At 49.3% G+C, this 14,786-nt stretch overlaps 1 protein-coding gene across 1 annotated transcript in view; it reads left to right on the top strand.

Moving 5' to 3' along the window:
• The window catches only part of LOC309838368 (AP-1 complex subunit beta-1-like), a gene marked incomplete at its 3' end in the record, with an annotated part of 82,416 nt that extends 77,663 nt beyond the window's left edge, over window positions 1–4,753 (top strand). Inside the window, 1 exon segment of the mRNA XM_082679437.1 lies at window positions 4,682–4,753. Within this exon segment, the coding sequence (XP_082535563.1) occupies window positions 4,682–4,753 (72 nt within the window).
• Between the last annotated feature and the right edge of the window lie 10,033 nt (window positions 4,754–14,786).

Raw genomic sequence — 14,786 nt, 5'->3', positions numbered from 1 at the left:
AGTTGAAGGGGAGAGTAGGAAACTTTGATCATTTCTTTGCTCCCCTGAAAAATTTCCCATCTCTATCCCAGATGCACAGGGATGGAGGGAAGAGGGGGGCTGAAGCTTAATGGTTTGACGGGGCCAATTAAAAAAAAATTTTTTTAATTGAAGTATAGTTGATTTACCATATTGTGTTAATTTCTGCTGTACAGCAAAGTGATTCAGTCATACATAAATACACATTCTTTTTTAAAAATATTCTTTTCCATTATGGTTTATCAAAGGATATTGAATATAGTTCTCTGGGCTTTAGAGTAGGATCTTGTCGTTTATCCATTTTATATATAAAAGCTTACATCTGCTAATCCCCACCTTCCACTCCATCCCTCTCCCACCTCCCTACCCCTTGGCAACCACCAGTCTGTTCTCTATGTCATGATTCTGTTTCTGTTTCACAGATAGGTTCATTTGTGTCATATTTTAGATTCCATATATAAATGATATCATATGGTATTTGTCTTTCTCTTTCTGGCTTACTTCACTTACTATGATAACCTCTAGTTGCATCCATGTTGCTGCAAAGGGCATTATTTTGTTCTTTTTTATGGCTGAGTAGTATTCCATTGTATATATGTACCACATCTTTATCTATTCATCTGTCTGACGGGGCCAATTTGATGTCACCATTTTAACAGAGCTATGTCAAAGTGGTCATGTTAGCAATTTCCTTTAGCTTTTTGTTTTCATTTTAAAAAGTTATTTTTAAGTTTACACACAGAAGAGTTTTCTCTTTGTAGCATACAGTTCTATGGGTTTTGGCAAGTTCAGAGTGTCATGTATTCATCACCACGATCTTGACACAGAATAGTTCTGTCACAGCCCAAATTCTCTTGTTTGCTCTCCTCTCCTCCCCACCACCCTTGGCAATCATTGGTGTGTTATCCATCCTTGTAGTTTCCCTTTTCTAGAAAGTCATATAAATGGAAGCATACAGTATATAGCCTTTTGAGTCAGGTTTCTTTCACTTAGCAAAATGCAAGTGCATCTATGATATTGTCACGTGTCAATTGTTTATTCTTTTTTATTGTTGAGTTCCATTATATGGATATACCACATTTTGTTTATCCATTCACCCACTGAAGGATATTCAAATTGTTCCCAGTTTTGGCAATTACTAAGAAAGGTGCTCTAAAACATTAAGTGCAGGTTTTTGTGTGAACGTAAGTTTTCATTTTTTCTTGGGTAAATACCTAGGACTAGGATTACCGGGTCATGTGGTAAGCCTGTTTAACTTTATAAGCAACTGCCGAATTGCTTTCCACAGTGGCTATACGTTTTGTTTTCCTATCAGCAGTATATGAAAGTTCCAATCCTCGTCAGCATTTCATACCGTCAGTTTAAAAAGATTGTGTAGCCACGCTAGCAGGTATATTGTGGTGTAGGACCCAAATGTGTCTCTTTGGCATGGGGATTATTTCAGGCTGATTGTTTTTAAGAAACAGAAAACTCAGGAAGTCTTTCCTTTTACCTCCCCCTTAATTGCGTAAATGTCCTGGTCTAGGAAGTGAGCTACCGCCAGAGATATCTACAAAGAATATGAGCTATAGGTGTGGTAGCCTGGGGGAAACTTAGCAAGGCATGTTTGATCAAAGTCCTCTCCGTGTCCCATCGTCTCTATAGTGCGGCAAACATTTGTTTACCAACGTTTACTTTTTTTCATCTTCCTATGAATTGCCTTCCTTCCTTTTGAAGTCCCAGACCCCTACACCCTTTTCCTTAGTCTAGGGTGACATATATACCTCATCTGACCTGACTGTCTTTGGAATCTCTCATGTGTGGATTCCCTGTATGTACATAATTAAATTTGACTTTCTCCTATTAATCTGTCTTATGGCATTTTAATTCTTAGACCAACCAGAAGAACCAAGAAGGGTGGAGGGGAATTTTTTTTTCCTCCTGGACATTGCCATCTCTATATTTTCTTTACTGAAGAGCTCAAATCTCTTATCAAAATTGTTGCCTCTCTTCTTTGTATTAAATTGCCATGCATCCCCAGAACTTTGCTCCCTCGTCTCAGGGACTGAAAGGAGAGGGTTGCTTTCAGGTTACTCCATCCAAGAACCTCTGCCAAGTATTGAGAAGCTTGGTGGCGGGGGGTCATTTTCTAGAACTAAGAACCACAATGGCTCTGTTCTATTTTAAGTAGCTGAGAAAATTCTCCAAATCTATCTAGTCTAATCCTATTTCTCTACTTTTTAGAAATAAGAAAACCGAGGCCCAGAGAGGAAAAGCTTTTGCCCAGACCCCACAACTAGAAGGTTCCTGAACTGGATCAAGATCTTAGCTTGACTAATTTCATTTCTAAATGTCCCAAGCTCTTTCCACTGTGGACCTTAGGTGCTGTGCGAGATGCTGAAGATATAGATGTGGTTCTAGTCCCTGGGAACTTTTTGGGAGAAACAGAAGCAATGCAGAACAATGCTAAGAAGAGAAGACATATATGCACAGGCATTTCTGGGTTGCTGAAAATTCTGATGGAAAAGGAGAGGAAAGATAGATGTAGTTGGGCAAAGCTTCCTGGAGGAAAAAAACTCTGGGGTCCAGTTTGGGGTGAAAGCATAAAGCCCATGTGTCTGTCACTGTGCCTGTGTGTATGAGTTCAGACTCGTGTGGGATTGTGTGTACTGGGTGTGCTTACAGTATATACGGGACGATGTCCATTTTCCTCTTTTGGTCATATACACGAGTAACTGTCAAGCTCAAAGTGAGCATCTGTTTGGTATATTTGGGGGTGAGTTTTCAGGTCTTGCTTAACTGAATATTCTTCATTGCCCTCATCTCCGAGGCCTCAGGTGCGGAGCCCCTCGTGACCTCTCCCACAGTCCAAACTCCAGCTGCCAGCAGTTAAATCCAGTGAGCAGTGAGTTCTTGGATTTGCTTCTAGTTGAAATCAGTATTTTCTGAGAAGAATGCATCTCAATTTCAGCAGCCAGTTCTCCGGGCAAGAATTGCTCTAAAACAAACCTCCAAACCCTCAGACTTAATGCGTCCTAGTTCCGTTGTTTAGTAAATCTCTCTGTACAGAGAAAAATCCATTAGCTGATGAGGTAGGGATGGGGGGTGGAGGTATGGGGAGAGAGGGTGGAGGCCCCCAGATGAAGCCTCAGCAGCTGAGATGGGACCAAGAGCCCGGGGCACCCAATGAGACCTCAGCCACGTCCCTGGACATGGCCCGGGACATCCCCAGCCTCCTGCAAGCGTGGAGGCTCAGCCGGGGTGTCACTGATAGAATGAATGGGAGATGGAAAGAGACCCCTTTCCCCAGAGCCTGCCTGGGGAAGTGTTTTCTAATTGCCAGCTATCCCGTCCTAAATCTACAAAGAGGCGATTGATTTTCTTTTCAGCAGGATTGGGGGAAAGCAATCATTTACCCCAGAACATGGTCTTTAATGAGTCCGTGAAACATGTGCGGTCACCCTGATTACATCTTCCCCTGATGGCCTGGGATGGCTTGGCAGCACTCAGAAGACTTCCTGAATGAGGGGGTTTTCCCAACCAAGTTCCCTCCCTGCTCCTTTTTCTCTGCTGGGTCAGGGTGTGTCTTAGAGCTTTTCTCCCTGGAAGGCAGGAGGCCTGGGTTTAGGCTCAGCCTTAGACATGGTGTGGAGAGGCAGGGAGAGTCAGTGGAGCCCACTCTGGAGCCGTGGGCTCCAGAGCAACAGTGACCCGAGTCAGCGTCCAGCTTTGCCACTTTCTACTTGTGTGTCTTTAGGCGGCAGCTTTAACCTCTCTGAGCTACAATTTCCTCAAGAATCCTCTAGGGAAGAATCATTGTCAGGGTACAAATCTATGGATTTCAAGTGTCAGGCAGGTAGTTGGTGGGCAAAGCAAGGAAGCAATAATTACCACTTTAGCACCTCAGTTTTTCCTCTCTGTATAATGGGTTGAATGGTGCCCCACAATGAGTCAAGGACAGAGAAGAGGAAGGATGAACCTACCATGGCTTGGAAAACAACAAGAAATGGTTGTATGGGGGTCCTTCTGTGGTCAAACGCTGGAGATCAGAAATTCACTCAAGAACCAGAATTTCAGGAAACGGTGTGGTAGGCATGTCCCTTTGCCTCAGAAGGGGTCCAGTCTTGGACTACTTGTTCCAAATTAGGACATTACATGTTCAGTTTATCTCCTAATTTTCTAGATAGGGCAACCAAAACTCAGAGAGGGATGGCAACCTGCCTGGGGTCACCAGCCAGCCAGCTGGGAGCAGTGGAGTCTCAAATCCAGGGCTGCAGACTCCAGGGCCCAGGCTTTTTGCCATTGGTAGGTTCCTGCCTTCATCTGCCTCTTGTAGGCGACCCAGGCCACCTAAGAGGTGGGAGGCAGTGGCCTGAGTGAAAGGGAAGATGGAAGCTGAGGTGGTATTGATGAAGGAGGAGGGACCAGGAAGGAAGAGGTGTTTTTACCTTGAATTATTTTTCTTAAATGCCACAATGGCTTTGCAGCACTTGGGATCTAAGTAGACAGATCAATGAAAATAATTATAGCAAACATCCTGCCTTCCCTCTTCCCTCCTTCTTCCATCTCCGCAGCTCCCTTGGACTAACAGAGGGGCTGGATCACTCAGCTTTGTGCTCCAGCCCCAGAAGAGCAAGGGCAGTAGCCTCCTCTGACCTCTGCCTTCTTTTCACTTTGTTTGCAGGCGGCTTGGCCTGACTCGCGGCTCAGATCTCAGAGAGAGGAGCAGATCCAGCAAGAGCAGCAGCTTCAGTAATGGCAGCAGCAGCAGGAAAAATGAGCCAGAGGCAAGAGAGAGAGACAAGCAACTCCTACAGAGACTTAGAACCTGGTAAGAGGGCTTCGTTCTTAGAACCCATTTATGGCTGAGAAATAAACCTTCTGGCAAGCCTTTTATTTCTAATCAGATGACAAGATTAGTCAAAGCCATATGAATGAAGCTGTAGGAGTCATCTATCTGTTCACCCATCCATCCACCCAATCCAGTCATCCATCCATCCATCCACTCACCCACCCACCCACCTACCCACTCAACCACCCATCAGTCTGTTCGTCCATCCATTCATCCATCCATCCATCCATCCATCCATCCATCCATCCATCCATCCATCCATCCATCCATCCATCCATCCATCCATCCATGTATTCATCCATCTATTCATCCCTTTTCAATCATTTAATGACCATTTATTACTGAGGATCTACAGGAAATGGCATTGTAGTGGAAAGGGTCTGATAGCCCTGATTCAAATTCTTGTTCTGCCATTTCAGAGTTAGCTGTGTGTGCTGGATATCTTCCATTTGCCCTCCAGATTCACTGCATAGACCTACATGGACTGCTTCAGGAGCTCCCTTGCCTCCTGGCTTCTGTGTGTGCTCATCTCATGGAGAGCTCCAGCAGGAGAAGAGAGGGAGGGAGGAGAGCAAGGTTGGAGTATTTAACTTTCCATTTTCTTCCCTATGTGGTCCCTTAACTGAAGGTCATGGGTCTTGCTAGGTGGCCCTCTCCACACAACCCTTTCCATCCTTGGGTTGTGGGAATCTCCCTTTCAGGTAAAGGCACTAGTAGTTACCTGCCCCAAGGTACTTCTATATCCCTTATGGTTTCCCTATGCCCTGCCCATGTCTTTTCAAATAACCCTTTCATTAAACTTTCCTCAAGTTATTTCAGTTTCAGTTTGCCATCAGGTTCCTGCTGAGACCCGGACTAAATATACTGTGTGATCCTGAGTAAGTTACTTTACCTCTTTGAGTCTCAATTCCTCCCTGGGTAAAATGAGAGTATAAATTCTGCTCTGCAGGGTTGTTGTGAGGCTCAGAGAGGATAAGGGACTTACCCAAGTTTGCACAGCTGGTTAAGGGGCGGAGGTGGGAGGTGAAACCAGAAATATTTAATCCAAACCCCAACCTCCTAGGATCTGGGGCCCGAGGGTGGTGGCTGTGAGCATTTTGGGATAAGTGACAATGGAGGCTCACGTTAATGGACTCGATGCCCCTCTCCAGACTCACAGGACCCTACTGGCCAGTCTGGCATTGGTAGGTGCTGGCTTGAGATCCTGCAGAAGGGAAGCAGTTAACATCCTTCTTCCAGCCACTGCAGGGAAAGTCTCAGAGAGGCTAAACCATCAATTCCATTCAAGAGCAGCATTCAAAAAAAAAAAAAGGATACCCTGGTGTTGGCTGATGAGATAAAAAAAAAAGTACTGTCAAATTTCCTTCTTGACTGAACAGATAGTACTAAAGGGAAGGGGAGCTGGTATTTGTCAAGAGATCTCCATGTGCCACGCACTTAAATGAAGTCTTTCATCTAATCTCCCAGAAATGTATGAGGTGGGAATTCTTATCACTGTATTCCAGGTAAGGAAACTGAGGCATAGAAAGGTTAAACAGCTCACACAGCGTCCAGCCAGTAAGGGGTGGGGTAGGTGAGGGACAGCTCAAACCCCAATTTCATCTCCAAGCCCTCACACCTCTCCCCTGTCCATCGTCCCTTTCCCTGTTATTCTGAGAGAAGATTTGGCAAAGTGCTTTCTTGAAGGAGGGAGAGGGACATCTCTCCCCTGCCCGTTTGCTCCCCCTGCAAGGGTGTTTTTGCCATCCCCTGCTCTGTTGTCATTGGGTCCCCACGTAACTGCCCGAGCCCCAGTGGTGCTGGCAGTCACGAGCCAGTTCAGGCTGGGGGAACAGAATGTATGAAGTCACATAATTGGATGAGGAGGAAAGCCGATGGCTGGCGGGTGCCTTGGTGATGCCCAGGGAAAGAGAGCCCAATAGGGCGCCTCTAATAGCTTATCTCCTAATACTTGTTGTTAGGAAGCTGTTGTCTTCCCCTCCGAGCCTGTCTGCCCAGTGAAGCGCGACATGGCTGGTGTCAGCCGCCTCCTCCTGCAGAGAGAACACACAGCTCCCTTCTGCGTTGGCGGGCTCAGCACCCATCCTGTTACTGGGCATTCTTCTCTGGCCTGAGGGGGCCTTGCCCGCTAGGGTGGGGGGTTAGCTCAGCACAGCAGGAGGAAGGGGAGAGAAGGGCATCCAGCACTCTCTCTGCAGAGCCTTTCATGTGCCCCATTTGTCTTTGTCCCACTCTACTGGGCATGTTGCTTGGCACACAGCAAGCACTTAATAAGTGTTTGTGGTTCTGAACTGAATTATCTACTGATGGCACTGGGCTGGACCAGATCACTTGAGGTCCTTTCCAGCCCTAAGGTCTATGGGTCTGATAAATGCTGCCACGTACCTACAGTGTGTGTCTCAGGCACCGGTGCTGTCTCGGGAGCTTACCTCACAGGGCTGCCATGCGAAGGAAGTGAAATCACAAGCGCGAGTACCAGGGGCCTTACTGCATGCATCAACACCTTCCCTGTGTCTTCCCGATGCCGAGGATGCTTACCCTCTAAGGCCCCTTGGAGAATCATCTTGCCTGATTCCACTGTCTACCAATTAAGTCCCCGAGGCCCCAGGGGTGACTTGCCCAGGGCCTCACATCCATCTGAAACAGAGTTAGGAGGCAAACTCAGCGTGGATGACTCCCAGCATGGCACTCTCTCCAGAATAGCAGGTTGCCAGAGAGTTGAGACCTGGACCCAAGAAAAGTGCACGTGGGACAAAGGTGGGCCAGGCATAGACTGGTACTTGAATCCAACAGGAAGTACTCTAAGGATTCAGATAAAGAAGGCACACTCCCAGCATTGGTAGTCTTCAGTCTTTCATGGTTTGTCTGTTCTTTCATTTGTTCCTTTGTTCATTCATTCATTCGGTGAATATTTAATGAGCACCTTCTCTATGCCGAGCACAGGAAGTTGACTAGACTGAGTCCTTGGAGGAAAGGAGCTTATAGTCTAGCTCTATTCCAGGTTGGCCACTCCTGGTTCCCCACCTTGGCTCTGCCTTGCCCTATGAGGATCCCATTAGCCCTCTGGATAATGTTGCTTCCTTTCCCAGCAGCAGGGAGACCCACTCCTGAGCCCTGTGGGCAGTACTTATTCTCTGTCCTGTCCCTGACTCATAGACAGAGCCCAGGCCCTTTCCCCAGCTGCAAAGAAAGTGTGTGCACGACCCATCCTCACCACCCAGTGCTGCCAGGAGTGTGCCCCCGGCTGGGTGGCCTGGCTGTCCCCCGATTGTCTGGAGTTGCTATACTTTCTGTGGCCTCAGCCATATCCAAAGCAGGATGAACCGTGTCCCCAGGGAGGAGGGAATGGGAGGGAACTCAGCTGAGCTGCTGGTCAGGCTTTGAACTTTGACCCTGGTTCTTGCCGACTTTGTGATCAAGGGCCTGCCTGGTATCTCCATTTGAGAAGCCACTTCCTCTGGGATAAAGGTTCTTCTAGGAAGGGAGTCCTGTTCCCATAGCTGTCTCCCTACTTCTTGATGCCATATTGCCCTGTTCTCATCGGCGCAGAACTCCTCGTCTGGCCTGCGCCCGCTGGTCTGCTTGGGCCTCCTCCCATTGAGGCTGTGATGCTGCTTGCTTTCTGATTGCAGCCGTCTATGGGCTGGCCAGCAAGTCTCTGACCCAGAGCCAGGGGGGCAAAGCCAAATCCCCAGGACTCTTCATGCACGTCTGCACTTCCAAGTCCCAGAGTGAACCGGCAGCAAGAAGTGGACTGATGCTTAGGAGCGCAAGAAATCCTTTCCTTCCTATGTGCTGATGCCGAGTGGGTGTTCACCCTGGTGAGTGGTCACATGCTGGCTGATAGCTTGATCCCTTCCTGGAAGCGGGAGGGGGAAACTGGCAGAGTGTCTCAGGGTCTGGAGTCGGGCTAGAGTCTCTGAGCTGCTTGTTTTGGGGCCACGGGCAAAGGTGTTTGGCGGGGGAGGGTAGCCAGCATTCCTGGTCCTATTAGCATCACCTCTTCCCTGCCTCCCTCCCCATCTGCCCCTTGCTCACTCTGCTGGTGGGTGAAGTGGAAAATAACCCGGCTCTTAGGGGAGTGTGTGTCTCTGCTCCTTTCCCTGGCTGCTAATGGAACTGGCAGTTGTCCCCAGCCATGTGTGGCTGTCCTGACTCTCTGAGACTGAGGGTGGAGACCAGCCAGGGGAAAGGACTTTTTGCTCGGTTATGTTTCCCACGGAGCACAGAGCTGACATCATGCAGGCAGAGCAGAGAAACAGAGCAATTGATTTGGAGGCGGAGACTTGAGCATAATAATCACAGCTTCCATTTACTGAGCGCCTCCTGTGAGTCAGGCAAAATGCAAGTTGTTCTAGTTGCATTGTCTCATTTAATCCTCGACCCCAGGAGATAGGGTAGGGATTGTTATGCTCTTCTTCTGCAGCAGCGACTGAGGCTCAGAGAGGTGAAGTAACTTGCTTATAGTCACACAGCTAGAGAGTGGCAGAGCTGGGATCTGAACGAGGACTGTCTGACTCTGAAGTTCTTTCCTGGTGCTGTGGGAGGGTTCCCAGAGGGTAGCAACGTGCTGTAACCCCTGTAGCATGGTGCCGCATACCTGATTCCACCTTGGATGGGTAAGGCAAACAGGCAGGAAGCCTTCCCACCTAGAGAGGGGTTTCCCAAGGGAGCCTGAAACTACAGAGCCTGAGAGACCATTGGAATCCAGGTTGAGGGGCTACCTGAGCCATACCCAGGAAATCAGGAGTGTGTGTCATACCTTTCGAACTTTCAAAGTCACTTTTTCCTTTTCCTATGGTCACACTATACAAACTGTGTGACTGTATCTAACCTTGGATGGGTTGACCACCTGTGTTGGGCTCAAGAAATCCAACTCTGGGAAGACCAAGTGATAAGCCCTTTGTTGAATAGGTGAGGTGAGATGAGGCTGGACATGGCCTTGGAGGTGGCCAATGGAAATTCTGAAGCCAGCTGGAGCTCTTGAGAGGAATGGGGCAGTGCAGTCCTGTGGGAAGCTGGAGACCAGCTCAGTGCAGCTGGGCGCTTGACATGGGCCAGAGGGGCTGCTTGAAAGCTCTTTGCATATAATAGGTGCTCAATAAATACTTGGATCAAGAATAAATGGGCTCCATCCAGAGGATTTATCATTCCCCTTGCATAAAAGGAAACAAATGAACGTTTATTGACCATCTACTATATGTCAGGCACACTGCTAGCCATTCTCACGTATGTTATCTCAGGTAGTCTGGGCCTTTGTCAAAGCAGGACATTTAAGCCTCCACATGGGGGAAGCAACACACGATGCCCCCAGAAAAGCCCCCTCTGCCTGCAGAAGCACGAGTCCCATCATTTTCCCAGTTCTGCGGGGGAGCCCTATGGGGTCCATTCTCTATCTCCATCTTTAGCACCCCTCGTTCCAATCTTCCACTTCTGTGCTTGTGCTGCGGTGTTGCTTTTGACGTCACATCCATCCCCTGAGGGGTTAGAGTGACTGGCAATGAGAAGCAGGAGGGGACCTTGGAGACGCAGCGTGGTGAGGATTCCAGGGCTCTGGGTCCACCCACCTCAAGTCCTGGCTGCTGTCTTGTCCTGCTGACTTGCTGTGTGATCTTAGGCAAGCCACACCCCACTCCCCACCCCCCCACCCCCCAGCTGGTTTCAGATTCTGGAATGTGATGGGGATTCGGGGAAGGACTCAGTGCCTTCTTAGGTCTTTCCTTGCATCTTGGTCCTGTTCTGTGTTTTTTTCCCTCTCCTCACTGCCAGGCATAGTTAATCACGTGGGATTTGTGAGTCCTGGCTCCACCACTTCTGGCTCTTTGACGTCAGGCAAGTTACTAACCTCTGTAAGCCTCAATTTCCTCATCCGTAGAATAATACCCTCCTTATGGGTTGTCGCGAGGATTAAATGCATATAATCACGGAAAGTGCCCGATCCAGGGCCTGGGGCTCAGCTGGTGTTTCTTCATCCTCCTTCCCTCTTCCTCTCCTTCCTTCTCACCCTCATCTTCATGGGGGAGCAGGATGGAGCCAGCCCTGGCAGAGGGTGGAAGCATCAGTCACCAGTCCCTGTTCTGTTCTCCTGGAAGAAACAGTCAGGACTCTGGTTCTGCTCTGTCTCACTGTCTTTCCAACCATCAGTGTATTTCAACCACTTTAAATTCCACCGTCATTTGGTTTGATCTCTGCCAACCCCATCTCCTGGGGCAGGGGCAGAAGGACTGTCTGTCTCTGAGTCCCTAGGAAGAGGAAGGAGGATGGCCAAGGAGAAACCAGTATAGATGAGCCTAGAATACCAGTCAAGTCCAGACTGGGAAAAGGTCCTGGGGCAGGGGTTGGTAAAGGAGAAGAGGCAGTGGGCAGGGCTGGCCCGCCTTGCTGCACCTCTGAGGCCCGGGACCTGGGCGGCTGGGAGGATTGCCTCTGCTTCCCTGTTCTGAGAGATGGACAGGCAGGACCGGAAGACCTCTAAGGTCCCAGCAGTAGCACTCTTGGGTCCTACAGCCTGATGACCTGTGGCCTGACTCCTTCAATGTCATTTCTTCCTATTTCACCCCAGGTCTTACCACCCCCAAAGTCCCCAAGCCTTGTAATTCAATATTTCCTGCAAACTCTGTTACTGACTGACATTCATCAAGCATAGCCCAAAAAAGTGGTCAAATGTTTGGGTGGGGACAGTAGGGCACAGGGCCTGGAGATCACGAGTAGCCATACTGCATGGTGGAAAAAGCTCCCAACAGAGACTAGGTTCTGGTCCCAGCTCTGACATGAATTACCTGGATGACTCAGGAGGAGTCACTCTCTGGGCCTCAGTTTCCTCATCTAAGAAATGGGTGAGTAGGGCTTGATGACTCCCGATGGACTCTCAGCTCTATTCATCTGCCTCTGAGCTCCTCAGGGGCCTCAGGCTATGTCCATGGTAGGGATGCCCGGGTTCCCCACTGCCCGCGGACCCCTTCCTCCTCCTGGACCCCAAGACCCTTCTCTGCAGAGTTGAAGCTTTACCCTTTGCCCTCCCTCCCTGCTTCCTCCCTTCCCATCCTCTGGTGTCTGTGAGCACCTGCTGTGGAATGCACTGAGTTAGGCCCTGGGAGTGTGGGTTGTGTATGGAGATGGACGCAGTTCTCTCTGCAGAGGCACTTATTCTGGAAAAGGCTTTGTGTGCACGCAGACACAGCATACGTGGGAGGTGGAGGTAAACTGCAGATGGGAGGCCACGGAGAAAGTGAGAGGTATTGAGGGAGGCCTGGGGAGGCCACTGGGAATCTTCACGGAAGGGGCAACATAACTGGATCTTGAAGGATTGCACAAGAAAACTCCCTACTGACAGGAGAGCATAAGGGCCTCCTGGGCACGATGATTAGCATCAGCAAAGCAGGGAGGCTTAAGGATGGGAAGCATGTTTAGAGAAAGGGGTTCTAGGTGGTGGGAGGGTAGGTTGTGTCCAGCAGGGGGGAGCGTGGAAAGCTGAGCAATCAATGAGCCAGAAAGAAGGATCTGGGCCAGATTAGGGAGGACTTTGGACTGTATCCATTTTTTATAAACGATCTATCTATTAAAAAAGATGATAATAATAGCTAACACACAGCATTCATTCTAACTCAGAGGCTGTTCTAAGCATTCAGTACTTGTTCTGTTTTATCCTCCCTCAATCCCTATGACATATATACTATCAGCATCCCCATTTTCCAGATGAGAAAACTGAGGCAAGGGGAAGTTACTTGCCTGAGGTTCCACAGCCGAAAGTGACAAGGATTCAAATCCAGTTAGTTGAGCTTCACAGCCTGTCCTCCGAGGCACCAAGGGGGCGTGAAATACAGCCCCCAAACGGTGCTGGCTGCCCCAGGCCCGAGGTTTTCCTCACGAGGCTGGGCCTCCTCCCTGGCTGGACCACCCATCACCCCTCACCTACCCTCTCACGCAGATAGGTGAGGGATGGCAGCCAGGAGCCTGGGTTCGGGGAGCTTCTGTGCTCAGTTCTGAACATCTGCCTCCGTTTTTATCTGATAACTCCCATCTTCTCCCTGCTGGCAGGAAATAGCACCTGCTTTCCACGGTCTTAATTAAGCCGCATCGTTGTTTTTATTTACTTAGCACCAGTGCACGAAGTATCTCCAGTGCAAAATGAGGAGTGGCAGGTGAAGAGGTGGGGCCCGTGCTTGCAAAGTCTTGCTGTTTGAGCCAGGGAGAGACTTGACTACTGACAGGTACACCCCACAGCCCTGAAACCTTCAAGGACGCCCCACTACCTACCTGCACCAGCCAAGAAGGTCCACATTCCCCAATGTGTCAATCAAACCTCTCCTTGATTTCGGCCACCTCCACTATTTAGTAGTTCTGAGACCTTGGCTAAGACGCTTAACTTTATAGAGCCTCAGTTTCCTCATCTGTAAAATGTGGTTAATGATACCCGCCTTTGAGAATTAATGTGATATAAATAATATTCCCTAAGCCTCTAACCTGGGGGTGGCACACAGTAGGTGCTTAAGTACTTTCTCCGTGTTTTATATCATCCTCCCCAAGCCCCTGTGAGGTGTGTACTATTATTATTCCCATTTTCCAGAAGAGGAACCTGAGGCATGGAGTGGTGAAGTTACTTGTCTAAGGACAGGTAGCAAAGGTCAAGCGGCCAAGGCTTCACATGCACCAGTCTCTCCTTCTACCTGGGCCATCCTTCCATGCACAACCTGTCCTTCATCCAAATGACATTGTTTGCTGCTGTCATTTCCCAGCAGCCCTGCCTTTGCTCATGCGGTCCCCTGCTCCTGGCTCCACACTTTCAGGTCTGTTTCTACTGCTGCTCCCTTCAGAAAGCCTTTCCTGATTTGCTAACAGAACGGAATTTCTCTCCCTGCTCTGAACTTGTGACTTTCTTGGTTTTAAATGCAAGGATTTGGACTCAAATCCTAGTTCTGCTACTTAACTGCAGGGAGTGACCATAGGTAAGTCACCTGGTCCAAATCCTGCCCTCACCTTTGACTTGGCTGTGTGGCCTTGGGTGGTTTAAGTGAGTCTCTGTTTCTCTCTGTTATTATGAGTGGAAATACCACGTGCTCAGCACCATGACAAACAGCACCCGGATTCCGGAGCCAAAGTGCTTGGGCTCAAATCCCAGCTCAGCCACTCAGTATCCATGTGAATTTGGCAAAGTTAGTTAACTTTTCGGTGCCTCAGTTTTTCCATCTGTGACATGGAGAGGCTGTAATGATACCAACCCCACAGTGCTGTTGTGAGGATTAAATGAGATAATACACAGGGGACACTTAGTGCCTGGCACTTAGTAAGAGCACAGTAAGCATTGGTTGCTACAATATCTGAGGATTGCTTGGGGATTAATGGAGACTGTGCAAGTATTTTAGTAAATTTCCAAGTTCTGGATCAACACGAGGTATTGATTGTTCTCCTTCTGCCTTGGACCTGGGCCATTTGTGCCTGGCCTCATCCCCCTCTAGGGGAGGGATCAAGTCCCTCCAGAGGCTCTGCCTTAAGCCCTGAGCTCCATACACAAGATTCAGGTGACCTGCTTGGGCAGGCAGCCCTGCCTCAGCTTCCCCAAGGACCCCAACTGCGGTCACACTGGGAGCTGAGGCGATCAGCTGGCCTCTTGGTCTGGCCCCAGCCTGCTGCTCGGGGCTCCTGGTCAGCACTTCCCGCAGAGCCCCAGTCAGCATCTCTGGGGATGCCCGCAGTGTGCCATCCTCACCCAGGGACCACAGCAGCGGGGAGGCCTGCCTGGAGGGAGGCAGGAGGAAGACCTCCCAAGACCCTTGCTGCTCTGACTTTCCAGGAATCCAGCCCTTGGGGGTCCCAGAGATACCCTGTGTCCCTCCCCGTTCAGCCTGGGGGCTCTGCTGGGGACACTTGGGGGTGGGGCACAGGCCCTTTGCTGAAGTAGTGGGAGGAGTGGCAGGTGAGGGACAGAGGGTTTTCCCCT

The sequence above is a fragment of the Grampus griseus genome (genome assembly GCF_964374135.1).
Source record: "Grampus griseus genome assembly, chromosome: 20".
In the NCBI taxonomy this organism is placed as follows: Eukaryota; Metazoa; Chordata; class Mammalia; order Artiodactyla; family Delphinidae; genus Grampus; species Grampus griseus.
This window is presented reverse-complemented; position numbering and strand designations above follow the sequence as displayed.